The sequence below is a fragment of the Laetiporus sulphureus genome, assembly GCF_001632365.1.
Source record: "Laetiporus sulphureus 93-53 unplaced genomic scaffold LAESUscaffold_8, whole genome shotgun sequence".
In the NCBI taxonomy this organism is placed as follows: domain Eukaryota; kingdom Fungi; phylum Basidiomycota; class Agaricomycetes; order Polyporales; family Laetiporaceae; genus Laetiporus; species Laetiporus sulphureus.
The window spans coordinates 209,706-235,453 of record NW_024468517.1 but is presented as its reverse complement, the minus strand read 5'-3'; the positions used below and the strand labels follow the sequence as shown (position 1 = coordinate 235,453).

Here is a 25,748-nt window from a genome sequence, read left to right as displayed (position 1 = left end):
CCATGGCCACTCATGCCCTATTTGAGACCGCCTCTGGGTATGCAATTTTTGAGGTCAAGCTTCAAGAAAACGTCGGCGCGAGAACGAAAGCCGTGCAAGACTCCATTGACGACCTGGCAAAATTCGGGAAGATGGTCACGCTAGTCAGTTTCTCGCCATTCCGGAGTGCTGCACATGCCCTTGAGAATATGAATGACGTTTCGGAAGGTGAGCAGTGCTCATTTGATTGAATGCCGATTGTAGCATCTGACACGACCGCCAGGCATTCTGAACGATTACTTGAAGTCGCTACTGGAACTGAACCTATCAAAGCCCTCGAAAAAGTCTTCGGTAAAGCTCGCCATATGGGACCCTGTCCTCGCATCCTCCATTAAAGCTGCGCTCAATATCGAGTGTGACACTTCCGAAACATCCAAAGACATCATCCGCGGCATCCGGCAGCATGCAGGCAAGCTGCTAATGGGTCTCAATGACACCGACCTCATAAAAGCGCAGCTTGGCCTCGGACACGCCTACTCCCGCGCAAAACTGAAATTCAATGTGAACCGGATAGACAACATGATCATTCAGGCCATTTCCCTCCTCGACCAGCTCGACAAAGACGTCAACCTCTTCTCGATGCGCATACGAGAATGGTATGGTTACCACTTTCCAGAACTTGTCAAAATCGTACCCGACAACTACCAGTACGCTCAGGTCGCCCAGTTTATTGGTGCGAAGGAGACGCTGACGGAGGAGAAACTCTCCGACCTTGCCGCCCTTCTTGACGATGACATGATCCGTGCACAAAACATATTGGATGCTGCGAATGGCTCGATGGGCTCATCCCTCGCGGAGATTGACATGCTCAACATTAACGCATTTGCATCACGCGTCGTCTCCATCGCCGACTACCGGAAATCGCTCACGTCGTATCTGTCAGAGAAGATGAACATGGTCGCGCCAAGCCTCACCGCGCTGCTGGGCGAGCGGATTGGTGCACGGCTCATCAGTCATGCGGGCAGCTTGACGAATCTGAGCAAATATCCTGCGAGCACCGTCCAGATTCTCGGTGCTGAGAAGGCCCTCTTCCGAGCACTGAAGACCAAGGGCAATACGCCCAAGGTGATTTCGCAATTACTCGCTCTTCCATGTTGACGTTGACGTCGCATTTTACAGTATGGTCTCATCTACCACTCGTCGTTCATTGGCCGTGCGGGCCCAAAGCAGAAAGGCCGCATCTCACGCTTCCTCGCCAACAAGTGCTCAATAGCATCCAGGATAGATTGCTACTCTGGTGCGTGTGCCTAGCCTCCCTAATGTTCCCGCGTACTGTATCGCTTATCGATGACGCCTGACTGCTTAGACAAGCCGTCTCCGCTGTTCGGTGAAGCGTTGCGGCAGCAGGTGGAAGAGCGGCTGAACTTCTTCGAGACCGGAGCTCCGCCGTCAAAGAACGCGGATGCCATTCGGAAAGTGTTGGATCAGCTCGCTTTGGAGGAGGAGGAGGAGGAAGAGGAGGAGGCCCCTGCGCTACCGCTAGTCGAGCCGACACCCAAGAAGGATAAGAAGAGCAAGAAGCGGAAGGGCAGCGACGAAATAGACGCAGACGAGATAGAGGGTTCCCCAGCGAAGAAACCGAAACTTTCGAAGGAGGAGAAGAAGGCTTTGAAAAAGGCGAAGAAGGAGAAGGAGAAAGCGGCGGCCGAGGTGCGTCTATTGCTCCATTCTCAAAGAAGGCCTTCCAATTGAATGAGATTCACAGGATGAGGAGCCTTCGCGGAAGAAAGAGAAGGAGGAGAAGAAGGAGAAAAAGGAGAAGAAGGAGAAGAAGAAGAGTAAAGAGTAATGTCGGGACCGGGGTGGTGTGCTTGCGTTCTCATCTTTTCAGCTGTATCTTATCATGTCTTATTAGGCGCTATGTTCTTTTTTTGACTTTCTCAAACTGCATCTCACTGACAACTCGCCGTCTCATGGAGATTCGATACTGATACGTATGATACATGTGAATGGTATGATCGTATGTGTGTGGTAAAGTCGTGTCATGTCGTAGATCATCCTCTAAAACGGGCTGATCATGTCCTCAATAATCAATCGTAAGGTACATTTGCCGCCTGGAAGATGACGATGCTGGCCTTGCAGCCCGCGACCATTAGCGCCGCGCCCACGTCGCCCACCGTCTTCCTTATCTCGCTTCCAAGGGCACCGTATTCATCCATCAGTTGTTTGAATTCGGGCTGATGGTTCAACACGGCCATACGACGTGAACGGCCGACAACAATCATGGGTCTACACCGTCTGTTGTTGGCTTCCCCGGTAGTTTGTGACTCCCATTGCACCATCGTGCGCAGCGGTTTCGGCGTGGATTCCTGTCTGAACTCAATGCGAGATAGCGCTTCCGATAGCCTCGATAGCTCGTCATCGCCAGTAAGGGACCGATTGGCATATCGAGACCACATGAGGTTGTCCGCGGTTTCCGACTGCAAGCGAGTTTGTGTTGACTGGTGTCCGTAGGCGGTATCAGGGAGCGCGATCGTCTGAAAATACATTCAGCGTCAGCAGACAATTCAGAAATGAGAGGAAGCGAAATATACCGTGGCTGGCGACAGCTCATTCTGACGTAGGTCGCCAAAGTACGCCACTTCCGGTTTCTCAATCGAGGGCACCTCGACGAGCTCCTCGATCTCGTGCTTCACCAGTCGCACAACTGTCGCTGTCACTCTTGGGTTCGCGCACAGCTGCACCACAAAGTCCAGCGCAAGACGATCGTCCGGGCCGCCGAAGAACGGCAAGAAGATGTGCTGCTGGCTATTGGACGCTGGCATGTCCCGCTCGCCGCGGTCGATGAACAATGCGACATCAGTGCGCGCCTCTGCAAAGACGCTGCGGACGAATTGCGAGTGCAGTGCGGATGGGGACAGGGTTGAGCTGCTCCCGCCAAAGAATGTGTCGAACGGATTGGACATGTACGCTGACTCCGCACGTGGTGTGACCGGCCCTCCGCTGGTGCTGCCGTCTCCATAGGCATCGGTTACTTGGGGGGTCAGCACGGGGGAGCGTTGGGCGGGCAGCCAGGGTATGATCACAAGTTGGGACCTGTGCTGCCGCGCGTGATCCGCAACGCTGGATGCAAGATTGTCGTATGGGACGATATCCATGGACGAGGATACGGACATGCCGTTCAGGTTGCCAAATGTGCTGAATATGTTCAGCAGCGAGTCGCTGTTGCTCAGCGTGTCCATAGTTGAGCCCCGCATCACATCTGACGTGCGGTCCGATAGCTCGATCAGGCGCAGCGCATGTATGTTGACGTCGCTTGACCCACGGCGGCGATATTCCGGGCGCTGCTGCTTGTCCTGATCTTTGTTTGATAACGAATACGGTGGGAGGAAGCTCTTCCTGTTCTCTCTCACGTGCGCATCATCTATGGGCGGAGGCTGGATGAAATGTGTCAGTGCCAGCACGCCAGGAAGGTGCTCGATCTTGTCCAGGATGACCATAAAGCGGGTCTTGCGCTCGCCTTCTCCGTCTACGCCCTCGTCCTTTATTCCGCTCTCGGGCCCATGCGTGCTGGAGCTGTGTGTCGTCTTCCCGTCCGGTTCATCTTTGCCAGCATGGTCGTCGGCGAGTGGCCCAGAGCCGGAGCCAGCAGGCTCTCGCAACCTCGGCGGGTACAGCACGACCACGAGGGGCGTCGTCATGAACGTGAGTACGAGTGCCTCCAGCACGAACATGGAGAAGACGCGCTGAGAGAGAATGCCAGCTTCGAGGCCGACGTTAAGGACGATGAGTTCTACGAGACTGGATAGAGAGCAGGTCAGGAGCTGTGACGGGATGCAGAAGAGAAGACGCACCCCTTGCAACTCATCAGCGAGCCAATGGTGCTCGACTCACGCCACGAGAATCCGACGCATCTCGCAGCAAGAGTGCAGCCACCGAACTTGCCGGAAAATGAGAGAGAGATTATAGCAATGGTATATCCCCAAGTGATGCCTGCGTGAAAATCAAAGATCAGTGATGGAACACCATGCAGGACGGGGGAACTGACCGTTATCCAAAAGCCCAAGGTTAGTGTTGAGCCCGGAGAGGGTAAAGTACTGGCAAGGGGTAAGCAAGATTCTATCGCGTAAAAGAATTGGCACCCACCAATGGCAAAAATATCACAGAGACCATATCCTCTAATTTCTCTGTAAGAGCGATACATAATCCTCCTTCCCGAGGAATTATGAGACCCGCTAAAAAGGCTCCAAAAATCGCTTGAACCTGGTAACCGCACGTCAAACCTCTCCCCCGCGCTCTGATATGAGATTGACTTACCCCAATTATATCTGTGAAGAATGAAGAACCAAAGAGTAGTAAAACAGTACATGTCATGAAAAATACAGTAGGGCCATTTTCAATAGACCCGGTCCTCCGCGCAAGCCAATACATGATGCGCTTCATGATGAAAAGCAGGAAAAGAGCCCATGCAACGCAAACCAGCAGAATCCACAGTGCCGTCAGTCCAGACGTCGCATTCACTAGTGCCACACTCAGGGCAAGGAGGACCCAACCAACGACGTCATCATTGACGCCAGCAGACAGCACAACAATGCCGACGTTTGTATCGAGCAGCTTGAGCTCAGTAAGGATACGGCATAGCACGGGGAACGCAGTGATCGAGTATGCGACACCTGTGAAGAGCATGTAGTTCGTGAACTTGACCGAAGGGCTGATGAAGGTGCGATATAAGGGCACGGATAGGCCTGCACCAAGGCCGAATGGGAGTGCTATGCCCGCGAGCGTGATGGCGGTGGATTTTCGATAGTTACGCCTCACGATTGAGCCATCGATCTCGAGGCCGACCAGGAATAAGAAGAGACATAGTCCGATGTTTGCAACAAGAGACAGATAGGGTTTGGAGTCGGCTGGGAATATGTGCTGCGTGAAACCAGGAATACGCCCGAACGCGGTAGGGCCTGCCAAACAATCGGAATACAGCCCGGAATGAAGCAACAGCAAACGCACCCAATAGGATACCTCCTATAACTTCTGCGATCACCTTAGGTTGTCTTATCTTGCCTAGAAAGAGCGACAATATCTGCGTCATCAACAGAATAACACCTGGAGTCCCCTATTGCATGAGTCGACAACACCATGGCGGATGAAGCAAGGAGCTCACCAAGCTGTATAATCCACAGCCGCAACGGATCCGAGGTGTTGAAGGCCGAGGGATCGGCGCCATTAAGCAAGCCACCCTGATGAGGAAACTGTGAGCTTCCCCGCATCGTGAAATGAACTGTCAACACGCAATACCTGACCTGCCACCTCGCGCTTGCTGGCGGAAGATTTGGCGAGGTGGATTACAGCGTTTGAGAACTGCCCCATGGCGGTTGAAAGCAGAGGTTGTCAAGGAGCGGCTCTGAGCTGATTGTTGATGATTTCTGATGCGGTGCTAACCGAGCGGTAGCGGTCAGCGACCTGTTTGTGAAGGCAAAGATCCGCTCAGCACTCGCTGCTGATATGAAGGCGAATGATATGTGCCGCGGCCAAGGAATGAGCATGAGGATAGGAGGAGGGGTCGACAAGTTGAAATTAGGGCGAGGCACTGAATGTTTCATAGGAGAGCTAGCTCGACTCGAACCAGCCACCTGAGTGCCGGTAGGCGCCCAATGTTCCAGGCTACTGCAAAGAAAGTAAGTACCGATTCCTTCCAGGAAAAACGACCATGACTTTCTTTGACTTTTTTCCTGCCGTGACATCCTACCATTTTGTAAGTCAACAAGGGCTTGATCAGCAAAGGCGCAAAATGAGCCTTTTCCAACCCTTTTCCCCAAAATTATTCACCTGACAGGAAAAGCTTAAAAAATAGTTGTAACGCCTTTGATTTGCTGTGACTCGCAGGCTTCTTGACTCTGTTCGCTTTAGATGACTGACGCTGTAAATAAACTGGTCGCAAAGGTCGAGATCAGCCATCGTTAACGAAAAGCCGGTGTTACTGGCAGTGGCGAACTGCGAACCACCATGCGAAGGTGTCAGGCGTTCATTCAGATTGTTTCAATGACAGAACCTTCATGACCCATGAGCAAGGGGCAAGCCGGGCAAGGCGCACGAACCACCAACAGGCCATTGACCACGTTCAACGTCCATTTCGTAGCGCGAGGTTCACGTTGGATCGCATCGCAATTTCCAAGATGGCGGAACGCTTAACAAAATGAGTCCTCTGTTGGAATGGTAGCGCCAGGGGGCATATCCGGCGGTATGTCAGTGTGTTCCTACACGAACCGAATGCATCGTGCGAGAACAGGGCGATCATTCATCGTGGGCGCCGTAGGGCAGGCATCGCGCGCCCTTCTTGTCACAGTCGTACAGTAATCCGACCGCAGGGAAGTTTGCGACCACAGAAGGCGATAGACTCCACGGAAGGTACGCGCACCGACAACGCTTCGACACTGATCGCCGCGGGCCGTGGAGGGAAACATTCGGCGCGTACAGTCCTCCTTCCCTCGCTTGTCATGGAAGTGTCGTATCTATCTAGACGACGGCTAGTACGAAGCGGGCAGGCACTCGCCGATCGAAGGGCCACCGATGCGTGACGGACAAACACTGCCTTCTGCAAGACACTGAAGACTTCCTGTGGTCCGAACTCACTCTGTGGATCTCTCCACCATCGAGTGGCAAAAGTGGCAACAAGGTAAAGGTGCGGAATTGCGGAATTCTCAGAACAATGAGGGTTCTGGGTCGTTCACCCCGCGGTTGGCAATGCTTTGACGACGCTGCTCAAGCGAAGGTCCGTCCTGTCGGGAAAGACATGTCACTCTGCACGCCGGTTACAGGTCCCGTGCCGATGTCGAGTTAATCGTACGTGTAGCTGCCAGGTTCGGGATCCGTAACCTTAAATCCCACTCGAAGGAGGCCGCGCGCACGCCCAAGACCACAGCACGGCAGAACATGTCATCGTGCCCCATCTGCCACAGCGGGATCGCACGGTGCTGGCTCTACTCCGACTTACCCAAGTCCGTCCAGTGCTTCACTGCTTCATGGTTCGGAGAGGAGACACCGTCTTCCACTTCATTTATTTTGTTTGACAGTAACACGTATTAGAATGCACGCCAATATCGCCATATTCGCGCGGTGCACATTATTTATGTAAAGGCGCGCTCTGCGAGACGTAGTCAATGCGACGGCCGTTTTCCGTATTCAGCGGCTGAAGTGACGGTGTGCGAGAAAGTCGTCTGTAATTGAAGGCTGCCCAGTTATTCGATGCAAGTGTCAAGCCGTGGACCAGGGTAGCCTACTTGCCAGGAGGCAATATAACAGAGAACAAGAAACCACACTTCCATGCTGGCCGTGAGTAAGCAGCCGACTAGAGCGGAATTGCCTTGAAGAGCGGCTGCGCGCTGTGTGACAGCAATCATTTATATCGCCATAATACAAGCACGGGAGAAACATGGCGGACTGAATGCGAAAATTGACGATACAAAAACCCTTACCGTAGATAATGATGTGCGTACCACGAGCAGTCCCCGAGGTCATCGAGAATGCATGCGTGATTGCATTGGGGAAGTCGGAGTAGATCTCGTTGCGAAATCTGCGTAACGAGGCGGTGCGGCACGCGCTGAAGAGGGAGTGAGTATGACGAGAACGGAGGATGACCTCCGAGGCGGCCGTGCCAGCTCTTCTTCCTCAATTTTCTCTCCAGTTGTTCCCACACGATGCACACCTAGCAAGATGAATTGCATCAGCACGGATCAGCGGGAGGTAGTCAATCAGGCGTACCGATAGACTATGAACCCGCCAGACGTCTCACTCGTCAGCCCGTTACACACCGGAACAGATGAAGAGAGATGGACGCACATGTCGTCATAGGTTCGTCGGCGGACCTAATTTGGAGTTGATAGAAATACGCCCGCCCGAAATCGCACTTTGGGCACGTTGCTGAAGAATAGTGAAGTGAGTTAAGCGAGGAAGGCGAGACGGAGGTTGCAGACAACTGTACGTACCCGCTGTCGAGTCCGCATGCTTCCACATTTCCTCACCGCCAAGGACGTCATCGACCTCCTTCCGTTTGAGCTTCGTACGCGAGGTCATCTAGCGAGAACAGCGAAGTTCTGTTTCCATTTCCCACCGAATAATCGGACGACACTCACCTGCTTCGTAATAGGGAACTCATACGCGCAAGTGTTGCAGGCCCATTTGTTGTAACCTGTCTCAGCAGAGATGATGAGCAGGTTGGCGCAGTTTGGGCAGAAGATCATATCCCGAGCTGCGAGGTATGCAAGGGTATGCAAGAACTGCCAGACGTTTCAGCCACGGCGCCAAAGCGTGACTTCGGTTTCCTCCGCTATACCCAAATTCCCCGTTCCGCGCTCCGCTCAGTATTGAGCTGCGAAGAGTTACCCGCCTTCATTTTCTTAGCTCAAGAAATGATAGGATGTCATAGATGGGGAAAGTCAAAGGAAATCTCGCACCTTTCTCATACTAGGAGTCGGTACTTTCTTTGAAGTGATTGCCTTGTTTCGTGACGCTACGGACTTGCAGAGTTAACACCACGAGCTTGAAGGAAGGTGGCCAGCATACTGACCGTCGTACCCAACGAGGAATCCGGGCTATCTTTTCGCCGTCCTCCAAGCCTTTCGCTGGTGACGTAAGTCAACCTCGTGGTGGCTATAATGGCATGGCCCGCGACGGTGCGAAGTTTCAGTCCTTAGCCACTCCAAATCTATCACGCTCAAACTGATGAAGGCCGGCAAAGAGTCCTTGACAGTGGTGCTGCACGGTGCTGCACTACTGTGCGAGACACATTCACTGGTGAGTTTTGACGGAACTGTACCTGCGTGTATGGTGTGCTACCCTATGACAACTCGTAATGTATCGGGACTTGGATGGCGTGCGGGTGCGCTCGATGCTGTCCACTCAATTTAAGTACCCGGTGTTTCCGTTGTCAGCGTGGGCATGGCACTAGTATGGTGCGACTTGTGTCTTTTGACGTGCACCAACACACGCAAAGGATGCGTCCTGCTCTCGCCAATATCCGGGACCCAACCCAGACGATGTCAAAGTCATCTGAATCGCTCATTGTGATTTTTTGAATATCAGAAGCACTGACTACCAAGGGTCATAAGGACGGTCACAAGTTCATTCAAAAGTTGTACTGATGGCCTTCCTGAACACATTGATATGGACCAGGCATTTCTAGCCATGCGTAGAGGTTCCTTAACCTCTCATGTGCCAGGATGCTAGTGTTGAGTATGGTGAAAGGCTCATTGATTCGACATGCTGAATGTACTCACTGCACGCAATAAATGGAAACTGACCATGTTTTCCTGCTATCACATGCAGACTAAATGTATCGGTGCATCCACTCTCCATGCTTGGTGTGTCGGACAGCTGACGGAATGAGCCACCTTCCATGCACAAGGCGTCTTGATACAGAAGGCTAAGTGCCATGAACGGTCCGACGGTCGTGGTTATCCTACCTTCGCGTGTCGCTCGAACAGGAATATAAGATGAGCCAGCTCATCATCATCCCCATCTCATCGTCCAGCAGCTTTCAGGTGCAATCCCTCATAGTCATTCTCTCTTCATCTTCTTTTCTGATACACACTACTCAACAGAATGACGAGCAAATTCTCTCCCAATTCAAACTCTGACGCGACAAAATTCTGTAGCGAGCACCCCGTCGACGAACCGAATGATTACGAGGGAGCCTACAGCGGCACCATACACAGGCAAGGCACAGGGGCATGGTGCCTGCAATACCGATTTGACTACTTCGATGGGACGGTCGATCATCGCGAGGACGATCAGCCAGGCGAGAATGATGAAGCATGCGAAAGCGGCGACAGCGATGAAAGCGACGCAGCAGGTGTAATTCGCGTCAACACCACGGATAACTGCAAGCAGTGTTGCTTGATGAGCGACTTGCCGTTTATCGCCGGGAAATACGGTATACAGAAGAGCGCAGGAGTTTATTACGAAGTTAAGATCAAGGAGATGGGTGGTATCATCGCCTTGGGTTAGATCCTGCTTCCTTTTCTCTTCTTTGCGAGCTTTAACTCAATGATACTACAGGAACGGCTTGCCGTCCGGCCCCGCAGGGCCGCCTCCCGGGCTTCGACAGGCTGAGCGCAGCCCTGCACCTCGACGATCTGTGCACGTATTACGAAAATCCCCAGTCTGGCCAGAAGTACGCTATCGGCATTTCGCGTATCGCCGAGGGAGATGTGGTCGGGTGCGGGTACCACTTCTCCACCGGCGCGCTCTTCTTTACATACAACGGGGTACGCCTTCCGGACGCGTTCACCGGCATCTATTTCCCGCATGGAAAGGTGGATGTTTTTGCGGCGATTGGGATGCAAGGCTCCAATAACTTGGAGGTGAATTTTGGATATGAGCCGTTTAAGTGGGCTGAGGGAAATGGGGCAGAGTGGAAGGTGGATACTCATCTGAAGAATGGGCTTACAGGCCAGCATTAGTGCAAGCGACCGACTATGATGCTTGTAACGTATCTGTTATTTCATCTATTTTCGCATCGTTTACGTCATTCTCGTACTGTCTGTGCAGCTGGCATATTTGCTTTACAATTTTCTAGTACCCGGTGCATACTATACGTCTAGGATAATATCAATGGCGATATGACCCCGACTCAGATATCACATCTCAATATTCAACGCTGGATGCTCAGATTGTAGTCTTAAAGAGCACGCAACAGAACCCGGATTGTATGAATTGGAGAGACAACATGAACTGTCCTTGATGACTAGATAAACAGTCACTATCTCGCACACTATAAGCGAAGGTGTACTAAAGTATCCTGAAAACACAAACACACAACACGTAGCCGGACACGCTCTGCGTGCCGCCTACACTCTACACTTCAAATCTCCGCCCACCATTGCAAGGGTTGCACCCAAACACCACCCAAGCTCCGTGCCATCGATCTTTTTCCCAATCTGCACATCGCGCTCGCCACCGAGCTCATATCCGAGCCGGAGCAGCGCATGCATAAACGTAAGGTCGAGGCACCACTCGGGACGGCCCTCGAGCTCCTCCATGAGGTCAGCGTTGCCGCCCCAGTGCGTCTCCCATGACGGCTTGCCGAGGCAGACGCGCTCGGCAAGTGTAGCGAAGGTTGAGACGTGCAGCGGTGCGGCGGCAAGTGTGAGGTCAGCTGCGAGGAATGGCTGAAGGCGATCATAGAAGTAAGAGAGTAGGAAAATCTTGCCGGATGGGAAGGTATCCATAAGCGAAGGCTGGTAGACACCATTGAACGAGCATGGCTTAACTTCACAGATCCTAAGCATAGCACCGTCAGTGAAATAATCATACAGAATGTTATACAGGTACTCACGAGTCCTTAGCCATGACAAGCTCGACGACGCGATTGCACGCCTCGAACGAGCCCACGTCCTGGCCAACCATAGTGACACTGAACCTGTCATCATCATACCGCTCGTCCTCGATCTCCACGACCTTCGACGTCCCTTGTGCAAGGCAAGGATTTGCAATGGTCGCATTGGCGCCGCTCCCTGTGCCTCGTAGCGAACCCATGAAATCCACGATGCGATGCGCGCTCTGGCGTGCACGCATCAAGCCATAGCCAAGGTATGAATGCTGGTACAGCACATGCTTCTTGCCACCAAATGTGAGGTCGTATTTGTGCTCTCCCTCCTCCAGCTTCGAGTCCGACCTGTCAAATGTAGGCTCGAAGACGATCTGCGTCGATGCACCGCCTAGGTCGAGCACGGCGTACGACGGTGTGCCCGCGACAGAGTCGCCCCGGATCGTGTTCAGCAAGTAGTTCGCGGTGATCCATGCGTACACGCCCTCGTCTTTGCCATCCATAATCACTACTCCATTTGGATCCTGTAGACTGAATGGATACTTCTGGTGCAGATGTTGGCGTACTGCCTCTAAGATTGCCGCGCTCTCTGCTGCACCGAGCAAACGCAGACCAGCCGTTGCCTTCACCGCAATAGGTGTGCACGGACGCAATGCCTCCGGAACGATTTTCACCGCTTCGTCCAGAAGCATGTCGAGGCTCTGCGCGGCGTCCTGTGGCCGTCCTGCATACGCCGAGAGCCCAGGCTGTGTCATACGGAATACCTCATACTCATACGAGGGGGATGGCCCGCAGTTGTTGAACTTGTAGATATGGATGCGCGAGCCGGTTGAGCCTGCGTCAATCATGAGCGCGTACTGGACAAGACGGAGTGTAGGCTTGTATGGTGCGACACAGTGTACGGTTTTGGAAAGATCCGGGTCATTCTCTGGTCCAGTCGGTGGAGAAGAAGGCGGTTTTGGTATCATTTCGTCACCGTTGACCGGTATGGGGATCGGCTCTGGTACTTTCGGAGAGCTATTGTCGACATCGGAGTGTCCGGGAAAAACAACAGCTGCAGTGGGATAACTTGCTCAGATCGCTGGAAGACCATGCAACATGGCGTAGGAACTTACATGGCATAGTGCTCGGCATGATTCTCTCCTTGCTCGGGCCAAAAATGTACACAAGCCCAATAATGACGACGGTCGCCAGCGCAAACTTCTTCCACCCTGCGAAGCGCATAGTGCTCACCCGAGCTTGGGGCATGCCGCCCTCTAATCTGTCGTATGTGCCCGAATTGCGAGAGGGAAGCATTTTCTTCCTACGTGAGCGGGAGATTCCTCTCGAGGATTCTAAGGAGGTCGTCCGTGATGTGGTGTTTTCCACTTCTAACAGGTCGCTCGGTATCGGTACTAAGCCAATGGCATGGAATTTTCGAAAGAATGGGCGACGTGTATCCAAAGGCTTCAGTCAAGTCCAGCAGATTTAACGTTATTCAATGATCCAAGGAAGGTTGAATACAACGGAGTCTGAGGACCGAGATGGGGACTTGAAGCAAGTCGATGGACATGTTGAGCGCCGGTGCCACTTCAGTCGGTGCCACGCCACCCAGTGGCAAAGACTTGACTCTCTCCACCTGAAAAGTCATCCTATGCTGTGCGTGTTCGGTGCTGTCGACCCTACGCCCAATCATGGCAGGAATGTGATATACACAAGTAACGTGCATCATGCAGAAGCATCGAAGTGCTGATGACGCCAAGGGTCACGCCTGCACCGTTCGGCAGAAATCCATCACAAGTTTATGGGTTGCTCGGGCGCTGATATAGCATGCGACCGAGTGTTCTGCAATGCGCCAGAAACGCTGCCGAGAGACCTCTGCATGCATTGTTCTGCTGCCCGCTGCCACTGTGGCAATATCCTATCACATTAATTAACGTCTATATAACGGAGGACCGATTTTTATGTGAGTTTCCAGCTTGCGTTGATATTGATTACCCTCCTGCCACAGGAAGGGTGAGCCTCCGAAATTGACTTCGAATTTGCTGCGGCCCTGCGCGCCAATAGCTGCATACACATCCCGCATGTCGTGCGGAAAGTACAAGCCAGTGAAGGCATCAGCAAGCCTTCTGCCGTTGTGAGTGAAGAAGATGGCGCCGGTGTCGAAAGAATATCCACATCCGGATGACAATCGCCCTCCTTCACGCTTGCGAGGACGTAGTCTCGCCCACCCTCGGCGTCCTCGAAGAACTTGTGGCAGTCATCGAGATGCAACAGCCCTGCACTCTGCTCTTCTCATCCTGGCAATCGCCACATGAGATAAGGTTTGCACGCGATACCTGTTGTGTTCATTCAGTTTCGTACGGCACTTGAATGTTTGATGAACTTACCGATGGCGATGACGTCTTCCATCTGCCGGATCGCCACTTCGCAATATACCCTCTACTAGGCTGGAAGTCGTATAGTCCGGCAATTATCGGTAGGTTGCTGAAGATGCACGTGTCTTCCAATTCTCTATTCGTGGCCACCACAGTGATCCCAGAGTTATGTTGCATTTGATGAATTCGTCCCGCGAAGTGTGCTGCACTTTCCAACGTCCACGTACGACTGCCGTGCTACCGAATCCTCCCTTCATCTTTTAAAGACAATCTCGTCGCTGGTGATTGGAGCGAAACTCGATCGCTCTTTGATGTGACCCGGTGCCGTAAACCATAGGATACATTGGCTCTGGAGCAGCCTCCCACTGAGGTTGGAATCTGCGTTGTACGTTGTCATCAAACGCGTATATGAGCCACATATATAGCAGCAGAAGAGCCGCTTCAAGAGAGGGAGTTATGAATCAAGTGAGTCATGGAAAAGAAATCGACGGCATTATATATTCCATTGGGCCACATCACAATCATCATCTTGCAGGCCGAACAAGTGCCGGACTCGGTTGCCATCCCAGCTGTGTTGTCCTGCAGAGATTCCTGTGATGTTCATCCATTCTCCCGCATCCCTCGGACTCCCTATGCTAACTTAACGCAGCCAATTCGCGGCACCAACTAACACAACACGCCTATTACTGGGATTGCCAGTGCACGGCATTCATCCCCGTATCTGCGAGACGGCGCACGATATTGGCCATAACGTGCTCGTTGGTTTCTCCGAGACCATCTCATCAATCAGCTGGATCGGTAGCTCCAGAATTCCCTTATCTCACAAAAGAGAGGCACTTGCGGCCCATTCGCCGTTAACACCCGGATCAAATCGCATTATATAGCCTTCTTGGCAAAACGATAGAGCAGCGACTCCCAGCTGTTGGGATCACTCCTAGGATGTGCGAGTGCATCACTTTGCACGTCCCGCCACACATTTACGTGGCGGGAGGGACTGTGGCAGGCTATGTCGAGCTTAAAGTCCCCCTCCTTTGCGAACATCGCGTCGAAGAGGTCGTGGTAGAATTGCGGGAGACCATTTTCCTGTGCGTCTCATTCGCAATCATAAACTGGATCGTCCTAGGATGACATTTACGCAAGTGTGGCATAGACGGGACCAGTACGGTCCGATGACATCGGTATCCGACGAACAGTCTAACGTCCGATCGAACTGCACTGTGTGGACGTTGGATACAATCAACCCCCCTCTCGGTACCGATGTAATCTGCGCCGATTTCGAGCTCGCGCTTCCCGTAAGCTTGCCGCCGTCCTTCGAGGCTTCCACTGCCCATGGGGAAGCATACATACGCTATTACATCGAAGTGTTGCCGATAGGCCACCACGGTCTTCATGAGAGAATTATGGGCCCCATGGTGGTTGTACCAAAAGACCGCGACGGCGATCGCTCGCGCGGTCTCCTCCGGGTTGGGTGGAGTGGACGCTGGGCGACAAAATGCGTCGAGCACCAGATACGCAGAAGCCCATGGGGCAGATACGCCGATGTATTCATCGAGGTGCGCGGCTCTTCCGTATTCAAATTACGAACATGCATCGACAATTCAAACGCCCCAGTACTCCCTCCCAGATATCCGCGCGCTTCCGCTCTTCGTGCCTATCCCCTTCAAAATCTCCATCATCACCATAAGCGCGGCCACGCACAAGGGCGCCGACGTCAAGACCATCTGGCCGGCCCCGCCGCAGCGACCACAGGACGTGTTCTTGACCCTCCACCGCACCCTGAAGTACACCGTGAGCCCGTATCATGGCGAGAGCTCGCACGTACAGAAGGTCGACATCGCGGGCGGGATGGACGGGTCTCACCACGTCGACATAGACGAGTCGGGTAAGGAGTGGCGGCCGTCGGTCGGCGACCCGATGGAGGGCCAGTGGCGCCAGAGGACGACATTCTCCTCATCGTTCGTGCTACGATGCCCGCCAACATTCCATACACAGAGCATCAAGAATGAGGTACGCTCAACGTCACGTTCACGCCGCTCCTAGCTCGTCCTCGGTCCGTTGACGTATCTTTCTTAGTATTTCTTCGAAGTCGAGGTCTCCTTTGGCTCGCCGCTCAGCGGCGTGAAGGCGTGCTTTCCCGTCAAGGTGACCTCTGCTATGACACCATCGACCAGCCTCGAGTTTTATGCGCTGCCTGCGCCGCCGCCGCCGACAGGAGCACTCGTGAAAATATCGAGACAGTTGTTGTCCCACAAGCGGACACATTCTGAACCTTCATCCTGCCCAACTAAGCCGGACCTTCCGCCGTACTATGTCTTCTGTCCATCCCGCACGCACCTCTCTCACTCGCAATCGTGTCCTTGTAGATCGTACTGGAGCATGACATCCGGCGAAGAGCAGGAGAGCCGCAAAGTATGCACGCCACAACGGGTATGCATAGTGAAGCGGACGGACGAGTTCATGATATGAAAATGTTGTCTGTTAATCGCTGTTCGCAGTCGCTCACGCTAAGGAATTCATGTGAACATAAACATAGTGTGTATTTTCGTTCTGTGGCTACTGACGACGTGTAAACATGATATGTATGTAAAGAATTTTTCGTATGAATGGGAGCACAGCGATGGGGAGGGATAAGTCGCGATACGTACAGATCTAGACAGCAGTATCGCGGTTAAACATCACTACGTTCATCGGATATATGTGTGAACCAAGCAGACTGCAGCATTGGGGAAAGGGGGTACGACGCGCTCCTAGCAAGTGGATAGGGGAATTGTGGTGAATTATGGTACATGAAGCGCGAAGGCTACCTGCTGATAAGTGGCGGCGAGACAGCGAATGAGAACGATGCAAAAGATATGTGAAATATAAGGTATACGAATGCTAGAGGCCAGCGAGAGGGAATGATAAGACGACGTGAACGTACGATTCATGGATCAAACGATGGGACTTCGAGTCCGTGGCTGTGTAGCAGCGCCTCGTACATGATCGCCCGCGACTTCCACATCTCCTTCTCCGCCCGCTCCTGCTCCATGCTCACCTCCAGCTCCCGCTGGTACTCGAGCTTGCGCTTTCGGCTGCGTCGCGCGGCAAGCGTATTTTGTCGCCGCTTGGCTTCGATCGCTTCCAAGTCGGACAGAGGAAGGTTCGCAGCGTCTACCTGCTCACCATCCTCGCCAAACGCCACAGACAATGACCGCTTCTTAGCGAAGACAGCAGGCACCTCTTTTCGAGACGTGGCCGATGGCGTGACATACTTGCGAGGCTGAATGGGCGCGTCGAGAGGTACTAGCGCCTCCGGGGTGATATTCTTGCGCGTGCCCGTCGGTGCGTTTCGTCGACGTGGTGGTGCAGGTGGCGCAACATTGGAAAGGTGTGGCGAGCGGTCGAGCGACATGGGATCGAGGGCAGGAGTGGTTGGCGATGGCATGCGGTACATGTCATTGAAGTCGAATGGTGTCGGCAGTGGGCCAACAGGGGCAGGACGTGGCGCGACCTTAGTTTGATCGCAAATCGCGTTCGTCAGCCCTAACGACTCGCCGAAGAGAGATGTGCCACCGAAGTCATTGAAATCATCCGTGTCGGCGATTGCTGGACTCGTGAGGATGTCCGAACCGATGTCAGCGGAGTCGAGAGCGGGGGTACTGAGCCATTCGTCTAATGGTGAATCATCGTACGGCGAGGTCAGATACTCGCTCGTGAAGTCGTTCATCATGTCGAACACGGGGGAGGCAGTAGGGGCTGCCGGGAATGACTGGTCAGTCATACACGCGGATAAAGGTCCGGGTATCGATTCACCTGTGAGAACGCCCATGAGCGCCTGAACAACGTCGTGAGCAGGCGCCTCCGGCACGACCGCATCAGCGGTGTTTTCCCCTTCTTCTGGTTTTTGCGATAGCATATTCAAGTAATTCGAGCAGATGGCGGAAAAGTCGAGATCGGCGTCAATGGACGACGAGGAAACTGGTAAACTAGAACTGGATGAGGGATCTGTTGTATAGCGAGTTGTACGAGGCACAGGGGGCAGAGACTGAGGGATGCCATGATGTGCAGCTAAGTCCGAGGTCGTGTGGAAGACCGGGTGAGATGTCCGAAGACGAGCGCTAGTCGAGCTTATCGAGCCATTCTGGGATGGAGAGAAGCTTGAAAGTTGGGAACTTTCAAGAGTAGACAAGTGAGGAGAACCATGGTGCTGAAACGTGCTTGGGCCTGGGTGGTTGCGAGAGGACACGCTTACAGAGGAAGGCCGAACATTCTGGCGGCGATATAGGTGTTCAGTGTACCGGTTCGGAAACAAGGTTGTAGTTGGCGCGGGGTGAGGATGCGCGAGAGCTGCCGGCGATTCTGACAACCGGCTAGGGGGTCTGGAAGATGACGGGCGGGAAATCAGCGGATGATTCTCATGAGTGGCATCTGTCCCATTAATGTCCGCCGGCGATTCGATGGCAATGCTAGAAACATTGAGTCGCGAGCCCGATGCCGCCTGAGGCGGTGCGCCAATGTCTGTGCGGTAATACGTCCAACGTGGCGATGAAGCCTGAGGCTCGCGCAACGAAACGGTCGGCGCCGATTCCTTAAACGATGAGAACATGCTCGCTCGCGTATACACTGACTGCGCTGCCGCAGAAAGAGACGATAATTGACACGCCGACGAATAACAGCGGACGGGGACGATGAAATGGGGAGAAGACTCACAAAACTCTGACTCCTTGGAATGCCTCGAGCGAGGATGTGCCCGAGGATGACTGGACTAGTGGTGGGAGGAGAGGAGGGCGGGTGACGATAGATTGACTCGAGCCGGCTTTTTATCTCCTCTCTTGATGAAAATTCACACTCAGAGGCGCTGCATGCACTAATTTGGAAACCGTCATATGCATCCGGCGTCTACGCTACCCGACTTTGTCTACAGATCCAGTGCAAATCCCGTCAGAGCGCCCGCTCGTCCCAATCAAAGGCACGTATAATTTCCGTGGATTGTGGCCCAAATTGCATCGCAGCCACGAATTGACTCGGCACAGCAACCGCTCCCGAGATCCAAGGACGAGTCAATTCTCCGAAACGGGCAGCTCGTCGATAAGAAATGCTGATGCGCCGTATGTCGCACAGCATCGCCGACAGCGCAGTGCACAGCAGACACGTCGCCAGAGAACTCGACATTGCGCAGACACGTCGCAGTCGTCCAAGAGTCCACGAACCCGCTGCGGTGGCATATTGCGTGGCGTCCGCCAAACACTATTGAAGTACGCATTCGCCGACGGTGAGAGCGCGCTGACGCATCCTGGGCAGAGGGCCAGCATAGGGCTCAGGGCTTCCACTGCGTTAGGCGATATTACCCGACGTGTCCGGATCCATGAGGACCCCCATTCATGCGCGGTCCGAACCACCGCTCCTCGACATCCGACTGGACACATCCACGACCACGCCGCCGCGGACGCAGGCCGCAGCGACGCGAAGCCGCAGGATAGAGTTCACGCAGCGCATCGAGCATGTGCTGTAGACCACATCGAAGTCGCCGCAGAGCAGCCCAGGTCCCCCGAACAGAGAGAGCAAGCCACAGAACAACACTGAGTGTCCGATACCGGAGCGCCAATGGAGGAAAGCGGTGCGCGACGCTGACACAGCGCAGCTTCGCCGTCCAGCCGAGCCATGCTCGCTTGGGAGGACCAGGCACCAGCAGGCGTTCCGTGACCGTCAGCGGCCTTCAGGGACGCATTGCAAATTGAACGGGAGGGGGTGTACCGCTCTCGTCGAGCGCGACGCCAACGAACATGAACATCACCTGCGAATGCGCGGTGGTATCATACACTCACACACGAGGCAGTGCAGACGAACCTGATGGACAGTCACAGGACATCTCCCACAACTTCGCCGTCGACGCTGCCGCCACACAGGCGCCCGGCGTTGAAACGAGGTACACAGTATCTTACATTCTTGCGGCTGAAGGCCTTGGCGCGGAGAGTTCGGACGCCCCGCATGCTTGGCGAGGCGCGCTTGCCAGCGATAAGCAACGCATCGAGGTCAGAAAGAACGGACCGTCGGTTTCCCAGGATATTGATGCGCACCCCTCGGAATGGACCAGGAGCAGCAATTAGTCGCCGGAGAGGTATTTCATTCGAAATCAGCGAGAAAAAATGCGCAGAGCAACCAGGAAACGCACAGAAAGCACAGAAAGCAGCGGAAGGTAGCAGCGAGAGGCATAAAGACAGGGCGAGGGTCGAGGGGAAGAAGCACGTCGACCGTCCTTTTATCCTTTTGACTCGAGTCAGGTTGAAAAACTCGAGACCTTCCTTTCTTGGTGATCACACGGATCGTGACGGATCATTGACTCGGTCGGCCACGTGCCATTCGCCTCCGGCTCCTCGGCATCCCGCGAGCGCTGTGTGGCCCGCGAGCGAGTCCGCTGTGGCGCGTCTCCTTGTCGCTGGAGATTGAGCAAGTCTCATCACGTGAAGCATTTATGCGACGCGCTCCTGAGCAGAGGAGATGCAGATGGAATGCAAGCGTCGGCACCGACAAATACTAGATGCATAAAATATTACAATCAGATGGAATACACCGTCGGCACCGACAGGTAGACAAATAAAATATTACAATCAGATCCGAGTCCACACCCACCCGCATTCCGATAAATACAGTCATCATTCCTCAAACCGTCCTAACAGCATCACGACAACAACTGTTAATCATCATGAGGCCGATGGCAAGTGACCTCCATTCGCCTTGATCTGCGAAGGTAGCATCGGGACCGGCGGAGCCGTCTCGGGTGCAGCGAAGAATCCTGCCGCCGTGATTCCAACCGCCTCGACGCCCGCGCCCGACGCCTTGCGCGACGTCCCCCTCCCAACCGAGATCGAGCCCTTCCGCGACGGGTTCCCACGCTCGATGCTGATCGTCGAGCGCGCCTTGTTCACCGTGCCGTACGGCGTGTACGTGCTCCCATTCGCGTTCGGGCCCTTCCCGCTCTGCCCGACCGTGCGCGCCGACCACGCCGTGGGTGCCTCCTTCGCGCGCTTACTCAGGTCGCGTGGCCTGCTGGGGACCGGTGGCGGCTGGGAACTGTGGGAGTGACTGCCGGGATTGGTGGCGGGGAGAGGGCCGACGGGCATGACGAGCATTGTGTCGTCGATGTCCTCATCTTCGTGCATAGGTTCCCTGTGTCGCGTCTTCGTAGGACTGGAAGGCGACGACGGTGTGGATGGCCGTACCTGAAATGCGCTCTGCATTACGGCCTCACTGCGGTCGGGCACTTCGTCAAACACCTCGTAGTACCGCTGGATGCAGTGCTTGATCAGCATGCCGAGCGTTGTCTTACCCATCGTCGGATTTGTGGGTGAGAATGGAGAGCTGGCGAAAGGTGTCATCCCGCTGGGTGTGGAGCACATCATAACGTCGCGAAGAGGGTTGGAGCCTGACACGAAGTTGGGCGTGATTACGACAGCGAGGTTCTGTGCGTCCATGCGGTTCACAGAAGAGCGCAGCGATACGTCGTGCAGGAGTTCTACAGTACCGTCCTTTTAGCGAGGCATGTGATGGGGGAAATGGTTGGGAATCACTCACGGAGAACATGGCTGAGCACGATATACGAGCAATGAGGGAGTTCGGGCAGCAACGTCTCGCGGATGTATGTGATGCTAGACATGTCAGATGTGTCATCGGTCGGCGCAGGACACCGCGAAATCATTGCGTATAAATCTTCGGGAAAGAGAGGGACAGGCAGGTCCCGGAGATACTTCTTCAGCAGGACAGCCGCGAGATGCGGGTCACCAAATGTATCTAGGGACACGACTTGGCCTATGATACGATCAGCACTTGAAATGGTCGGTATCAAAGGCCATACCTCGATCATAAGCTTGCTGCACCTGCTTGAGCAGCACAGAATTTGGCGAGCGTCGGAACAAGCCCTCGTCCTGCATGCCTGTCTGCCGATCAGAATATGCCCCATACGCTTCAGCCGGTACAACATACCGGTTGAACGAAGGTACTGTATACAATCCTTGACGACTCTCGGAAGGCCACCCTTCTCGCCGTCATACCCCATCAACTCCTCCAGCGGCACTCCAAACAAGTCCGCCCGAGTAGGCATCGGCATCTGAATCTGCTTCTCATGCTTCAGATTCTCCCTGTCCAGGGTACAGGGGAAGATGAGCAGCTCGATAACGTGCGAAGCTTGGAAGTGGAATGCACGCACTTATAGACTGCGGGCGGAATGTCGATCTGGGTCAAGGGTATGTAGCACGCGAGCTCGGAGAGCGTGTTAATGTACGTGATTTTTCGATAGAATTTTGGACTGTGATGGGATGTGTAAGTTACGGTGAATAGAGGATATGTGGGCTGAGCAGCAACCTGATGATAGTGCCAGCCAAGGAGAACAGCACTGCCGCTGCTCGTTAACTGATGCGAACATCTTGAATAATCGGACTTACTTTTCGTGAAAAACGTTGAGTGTACGATGAACTAAGCAGGAAGGAAATATATCAGGAGTCCGTGAAGAGTGAAGGTTGCAGGAGAACGTACCAGTTTCTTGAGATTTTTGCGATACTTCCGGCTGAGACTGCGATATGCTTTCCATACCCAGCTCCACCCAGGGGTGTACCTTCCTCCCGCAGCGAAGAACACGACCGTATAGTCCGATTCGACTAAATGCAAGTTGGATGTGTTGGCACAAACCTGTGGTGACATATTCACGTACCATACAAGTCAAGATATGAAAGTATGCGCCTATTACGACATCATTTTTCAACTTTCGAGCAGCCTCTCGCATCGTGATGTATCACTTACGAGAGCAGGATGTCATAGTCGATCTCTCGTGGGTCCGGCAAGACCGATGCATTCATTACGACCCTAAGGACGAAGGTTAGGCTATAGTCTCCTCGCTCTCGTACAGGCATGGTACGACGTACATTGGCCGCGTCCTAGCCACAGACAGGCACGATAGTCAGTTTCTGGAAACCATCAAGCCGAGCCACCCTACTCACTCGTAATCCACTCCAGCCTGGAAGATAACCTTGCTCATTACATCCTGCACATCGTCCCTGTACTCCCATAGACCAGTCTGTGCATCCTGGGCTCGCGTCCGAAGAGGTGGGCCGGCAAATGTGCGCCGTTTGGAGCTGAGGGGCGTATCCGAGCGCGCCTGCGCGAACGACGCCAGTCGCTGTTTGAGTGCGGCCACGTTCGGGCCCATCGCAAATTTCCCCGGTAGAATGTAGTGCAGTTACTATGAGTACGTCGACTTGGGACCGGAGGTTGCAGGTTGTCGCTTGGAGTTAGCAAGGAGGGGGTGCGTTTGACGACCGCCAGTATCCTGCGCCACACGTCTCTGCGGCGTGGCAAGCAAATCCAGATTGCGATTTGATGGGAAATCTGCTTGCCTTAGTTATTCAGGTGTTTCTTGTTGCTGCTACTGTACTCTTATGCTCTCGACTGATTCGACGCAATGTTCATGTATGCGATGAAATGCAAAGAGGTTTGTTGGATGGTTCTACTCGGCTCTAACCCAACATCTAGCGACTCGATCGCCTGTAGTGCGGTCAAACCAGGAGGGGGGTTTATATAGATCACGTATAGACAAAAATCGTCGGTACGTTGTGATAAAGATTATCAGCATCTGCATCTATCCTCTGACCTTGGTTCTTGCTAATCTCACAGTTACAGACATGCAAGCCCCGGAATTCGGTGCAAACACCGACGATCAACAGACTTGTCTCTGACAGCCTCATCAGCCTCAAGTCGGCGAAAAATGCTCCAAATCTTTACCAACGGGATTGCGAAAGATTGCTATGGGAGATCTTTGCGAGCTCGATCTCGTCTGATCAGTGCTGATCGGCGAGTCCCTGGTGGCGCATCAACCGGATGGCAGCCTGTGTCCCCGTGTGCCCCGTTGGTCCTTGTGGCCTCAGACTCCCTCACGGAGACGTCGGCCGCTGGGATCAACCACGTGCTGCTTCTCTTCCCTGCTTCGACAGCGGCAGACGATCTGCACGGCTCGGACAGATCGCACGTTTATAATTGATCAACCTTGCAATGGTTTCTTTGTCTTCCCGATTTAGCAGTTCTTGTGGTTCACGCTCGTCTGCGTTGCTGTAGTGATGAAATGCATATTGTGAGCCAAGGAAACGTATATGGTACAATGGTGGTACACAAAAAGTGAGATACGGGCGAGTCAGACACAAAGGAAGTGTTAAAACGGGGAAGGAACCGTGAGCACAGCGAGCCCACACTATAAGATCTGCAGCTTATCCATGAGAATCGCCCACTCCACGACGGTGACGCCCCTCTTCAATGCCTCTTCCTTCACCTCCCTGTCCCTCGTCTCTTCACTGAGCCGTGCGACCGCGCGGAGGTGCTCCACTTTCCGGATACCGAGCTCCGCCAGCACCGGTGAAATGTGCAGTAAAGAGGGGTCACACGACGCCAGGATGAGATCAACGGGCGAAGCCGTCGGTCCCCTCGCGACGTCTTGCATATCTACGGGTGCGGATGCCCGTCTGCTTTGCGCGGAGGACGACTGCCGGCGGCTCGTGGAGCCACGTCCCTGCAAGCTGCCAGAGCTTGCATTGCTGTAGGGAGGCGTCTGCGGATAGGTGATCATATGCTGAACGTGGATCTTCAGCCGTCTCGTATCGACAAGTGAAGACAAGAGCCTACCTCGTAGCGATCAAAAGACGACGGCCCTGCGTAACGCCTATCCGCCGGCGAGATGGTGCGAGTCTGGCCCATCTGCTGGGGCCCAGGGCTCATGGGCGTGGATGCCGCAGCAGGGGGTTGGAGGGGAATGACACTGCCTCGCTCAGAGCGCGCGTACACTGGCGTGGGGATCCCTGCTTCACCGGCATGCTGGTACGCCACCATATACTGGGACATGATGAGCACTCGTGCTACATGTTGCTGAGCCTACAAATAACCCGCTCACCTCAGTCCGCTCGAACGAAACCCTGTTGGACCTCGGTGCCTGCGGATCCCTGCTGTCGCCGTTATTCGGAGAGTTGCTGTAGAGTCCCACAAGACCCTCGCTTCTAGTCCTCCTGTGCGATCCAGATCCAGAGTTTCTGGTGCACTGGGAGTGGTTGTTCGCATCACTGCGAACGTAATTGCCCGCTTGACTGCCGCTGCCGCTGCTGTCCGCGACGCGCTCGCGCCATAGCGAGATGGTACGATCGGGCCCATCCTGCTTGACCTGCGATTCAACAAGCTCGACCTTTGCTTTGCGTTCATTGACCACCCTCGCATTGTCCGGAGTTGCCATGCCAGCGCTGCTCCTTTGACCAGGGCTGCCCCTGAGGGCCTTCCCGCTAGCAAGGCTGCCGAACACGTTGCGAGTCGCGCGGCCGATCGTATTAGCGATCGATTTGTTGGCGGGCGGCTGGAAATCGTCCTCCCGACTCATCTTCCTCTCCATCTCGTTAACATAGTTTTGATACCCGGTAATAGACTCCTCGTAATCGCCGCCGTGATGGACGGTGCCCACGTTCCACTCGGTAGGCGCCTCCATAGTCACCGCGTCGAAGCTGTCGTCTAGACTCGTCGTAGTCTGTGGCGGGGGCGGACGCCGTGTCCGACGCAGAGTGGCGTAGGAGCTGCGATGCTGGGAGCGGTCTGAATCTGAGTAGCGGTAATAGGTCACATCAATCCATTGACAAAGAGTCGAAGACATGAGGGCAAGAACGAACCATTAACATCATCCGCGAGATACATTGTATAGTACCGCAGAAGACCGAGGTGCACAGGCTTTGGAGAAGGCTGGAGACAGTGCCAACCGGCTCAACCTTCGCTGAGCATCGGTATCAAGCGAAACACGCGTTTGCAGCGTGTTGCGGCACGTGCGCGTTTTCCCTGCTCCTGCTCTGTAAGTTCCCTTCGGTCCGAGTTCATGATGATGAACATCAGTCCAAAGCAGGGCAATGAGCGTGGGCACATCAGTACTATTTGATCGTTGTATCGAGTGGAAGGGAGTCTATATAACTTGGTGTCGACGGTTAGCATGGTCTCGCATAAGCGCGCATTTCACACTTTTGGCATCACCACGACTCTTTCGCCTCTGTGAAGGCGATATGAGCGTCATGTAACATGCGGGACATTACATGTCCGCTCACCCC

At 54.0% G+C, this 25,748-nt stretch overlaps 11 protein-coding genes across 11 annotated transcripts; 5 read left to right on the top strand and 6 right to left on the bottom strand.

Annotated features, from left to right (window-relative positions):
• Nucleotides 1-2: 2 nt before the first annotated feature.
• LAESUDRAFT_712300 (Nop-domain-containing protein) lies at nt 3-1,731 on the top strand (the record flags this gene model as incomplete). The annotated part of the gene is made up of 4 exons (XM_040906893.1): nt 3-207; nt 263-1,104; nt 1,159-1,276; nt 1,346-1,731. The coding sequence occupies 4 exons, from the start codon at nt 3-5 to the stop codon at nt 1,729-1,731; spliced, it is 1,551 nt and encodes a 516-aa protein (XP_040766911.1).
• LAESUDRAFT_810813 (uncharacterized protein) lies at nt 1,615-5,723 on the bottom strand. Its single transcript, XM_040914255.1, has 10 exons — nt 5,696-5,723; nt 5,275-5,643; nt 5,141-5,216; nt 4,987-5,082; nt 4,297-4,937; nt 4,126-4,242; nt 4,028-4,076; nt 3,834-3,972; nt 2,574-3,780; nt 1,615-2,516 (listed from the first exon to the last, which is right to left on the bottom strand). Exons 2-10 carry the CDS (start codon nt 5,344-5,346, stop codon nt 2,070-2,072), a joined length of 2,844 nt encoding a protein of 947 aa, XP_040766910.1. The 5' UTR covers nt 5,347-5,643; nt 5,696-5,723; the 3' UTR covers nt 1,615-2,069.
• A 1,921-nt stretch (nt 5,724-7,644) lies between these two features.
• On the bottom strand, nt 7,645-8,216 carry LAESUDRAFT_735467 (uncharacterized protein; the record flags this gene model as incomplete). Its single annotated transcript, XM_040910591.1, has 5 exons — nt 7,645-7,681; nt 7,738-7,744; nt 7,816-7,896; nt 7,962-8,049; nt 8,109-8,216. 5 exons carry the CDS (start codon nt 8,214-8,216, stop codon nt 7,645-7,647), a joined length of 321 nt encoding a protein of 106 aa, XP_040766909.1.
• A 1,360-nt stretch (nt 8,217-9,576) lies between these two features.
• On the top strand, nt 9,577-10,436 carry LAESUDRAFT_647340 (uncharacterized protein; the record flags this gene model as incomplete). The annotated part of the gene is made up of 2 exons (XM_040904048.1): nt 9,577-9,976; nt 10,033-10,436. The coding sequence occupies 2 exons, from the start codon at nt 9,577-9,579 to the stop codon at nt 10,434-10,436; spliced, it is 804 nt and encodes a 267-aa protein (XP_040766908.1).
• A 91-nt stretch (nt 10,437-10,527) lies between these two features.
• Nucleotides 10,528-12,843, bottom strand: LAESUDRAFT_674953 (uncharacterized protein). Its single transcript, XM_040905577.1, has 3 exons — nt 12,418-12,843; nt 11,312-12,356; nt 10,528-11,256 (listed from the first exon to the last, which is right to left on the bottom strand). The coding sequence occupies exons 1-3, from the start codon at nt 12,596-12,598 to the stop codon at nt 10,824-10,826; spliced, it is 1,659 nt and encodes a 552-aa protein (XP_040766907.1). The 5' UTR covers nt 12,599-12,843; the 3' UTR covers nt 10,528-10,823.
• Nucleotides 12,844-14,598: 1,755 nt separating this feature from the next.
• LAESUDRAFT_674951 (uncharacterized protein) lies at nt 14,599-16,151 on the top strand (the record flags this gene model as incomplete). The annotated part of the gene is made up of 5 exons (XM_040905576.1): nt 14,599-14,744; nt 14,810-15,212; nt 15,271-15,486; nt 15,538-15,666; nt 15,751-16,151. 5 exons carry the CDS (start codon nt 14,599-14,601, stop codon nt 16,123-16,125), a joined length of 1,269 nt encoding a protein of 422 aa, XP_040766906.1. The 3' UTR covers nt 16,126-16,151.
• Nucleotides 16,152-16,582: 431 nt separating this feature from the next.
• Nucleotides 16,583-17,419, bottom strand: LAESUDRAFT_647422 (uncharacterized protein; the record flags this gene model as incomplete). Its single annotated transcript, XM_040904052.1, has 1 exon — nt 16,583-17,419. One exon carries the CDS (start codon nt 17,417-17,419, stop codon nt 16,583-16,585), a length of 837 nt encoding a protein of 278 aa, XP_040766905.1.
• A 1,857-nt stretch (nt 17,420-19,276) lies between these two features.
• Nucleotides 19,277-20,434, top strand: LAESUDRAFT_541327 (uncharacterized protein). The gene has a single exon (XM_040902870.1). The coding sequence runs from the start codon at nt 19,489-19,491 to the stop codon at nt 20,083-20,085; it is 597 nt and encodes a 198-aa protein (XP_040766904.1). The 5' UTR covers nt 19,277-19,488; the 3' UTR covers nt 20,086-20,434.
• Nucleotides 20,340-23,154, bottom strand: LAESUDRAFT_695789 (Rho GTPase activation protein; the record flags this gene model as incomplete). Its single annotated transcript, XM_040906252.1, has 12 exons — nt 22,629-23,154; nt 22,554-22,565; nt 22,432-22,494; nt 22,343-22,371; nt 22,168-22,289; nt 22,077-22,107; nt 21,997-22,027; nt 21,842-21,940; nt 21,619-21,773; nt 21,491-21,568; nt 21,211-21,444; nt 20,340-21,151 (listed from the first exon to the last, which is right to left on the bottom strand). Exons 1-12 carry the CDS (start codon nt 22,835-22,837, stop codon nt 20,340-20,342), a joined length of 1,875 nt encoding a protein of 624 aa, XP_040766903.1. The 5' UTR covers nt 22,838-23,154.
• A 232-nt stretch (nt 23,155-23,386) lies between these two features.
• Nucleotides 23,387-23,666, top strand: LAESUDRAFT_722894 (uncharacterized protein). Its single transcript, XM_040908298.1, has one exon. It carries the CDS (start codon nt 23,506-23,508, stop codon nt 23,659-23,661), a length of 156 nt encoding a protein of 51 aa, XP_040766902.1. The 5' UTR covers nt 23,387-23,505; the 3' UTR covers nt 23,662-23,666.
• Nucleotides 23,667-23,872: 206 nt separating this feature from the next.
• LAESUDRAFT_647061 (uncharacterized protein) lies at nt 23,873-25,306 on the bottom strand (the record flags this gene model as incomplete). The annotated part of the gene is made up of 3 exons (XM_040904030.1): nt 23,873-24,247; nt 24,301-24,507; nt 24,566-25,306. The coding sequence occupies 3 exons, from the start codon at nt 25,304-25,306 to the stop codon at nt 23,873-23,875; spliced, it is 1,323 nt and encodes a 440-aa protein (XP_040766901.1).
• Nucleotides 25,307-25,748: the final 442 nt, after the last annotated feature.